The 917-nt window shown below is 34.1% G+C and overlaps 1 protein-coding gene across 1 annotated transcript; it reads right to left on the bottom strand.

The window, feature by feature from the left end:
• Nucleotides 1-192: 192 nt before the first annotated feature.
• Nucleotides 193-828, bottom strand: Tsp_15127 (putative protein tag-76). Its single transcript, XM_003366525.1, has 3 exons — nucleotides 628-828; nucleotides 373-567; nucleotides 193-315 (listed from the first exon to the last, which is right to left on the bottom strand). Exons 1-3 carry the CDS (start codon nucleotides 826-828, stop codon nucleotides 193-195), a joined length of 519 nt encoding a protein of 172 aa, XP_003366573.1.
• Between the last annotated feature and the right edge of the window lie 89 nt (nucleotides 829-917).

The raw sequence follows: 917 nt of genomic DNA, 5'->3' as shown, positions 1-917 counted from the left end.
GGGTCACTAGTTCCGTATCAATTCAAATAATATCACAAATAAAAGATTCAAAACATTTCATAAAAGTCATACTTGAATTCCCATGCGAACCTGCAAAAAAAAGAAAATCATTTTCATCAGGAGATGTCACTACTCTATCGATAACAGTACCCAGCAGGGATGTTTTTCCCGCGTCCTCGTGCTGCAGCTTCATCACAACAAAAAAAATCGAGCATGAGGTCGCTTTTGAACCACAATAAACGTAATCAACGGCCGGTAATTTGTTGCAAATGATTTGCAAGCCCTACGAAGAGCAGGCAGTTCTTCTTCCAAAACCTTTTTAAAAAAATAAATTTTTACTTTGCTTCAATTAATGATACAACACAATTTCACCTGCATAAATTGACCTTCGGATACTCCATCTCGATAAACAATAATATTTTTCAGAGCCGTACCATTAACATCAAGATATTCCAGTAAACGTTCTGAAAATTGTTCGATAAATCCAGTGATCAGTTCTTGCTTCGCTGGTTGTAGTTTCACCGAAGCATGAAATTTCGTCACTTTTGTATCCACATTTCCAACAACCTTTAAATCAAAAACATTCCTTCAATAATTTGGAAGTACAATATCATGAATAATACCCACCGAAGCTATTGATGGTAAATGCGTTTCTACAGCTGATGGATGAACCACATCCACACCAATTACCAATGCATTATTCTTATACAAATAATTATCCAAACTAAACAAAAAGCTTCCATTCAAGAATTTTTCATACGCATTCATAAATTCAATATCATACATTTCATCTTCCAGTAATTTTGTATTGATGCCACCAATTTTCATATTTATTTTCATCGCAATATTTAACATCGTCGAATAACTCTTCTTTATTGCTACATCACTTATTGTTTTCGGTAATACACACTGAGTGA

Source organism: Trichinella spiralis (genome assembly GCF_000181795.1).
Source record: "Trichinella spiralis strain ISS 195 chromosome Unknown Scfld5855, whole genome shotgun sequence".
Classification (NCBI taxonomy): Eukaryota; Metazoa; Nematoda; class Enoplea; order Trichinellida; family Trichinellidae; genus Trichinella; species Trichinella spiralis.
Note: the sequence above shows the minus strand (reverse complement) of the source record. Positions and strands in the feature narration are given on the sequence as shown.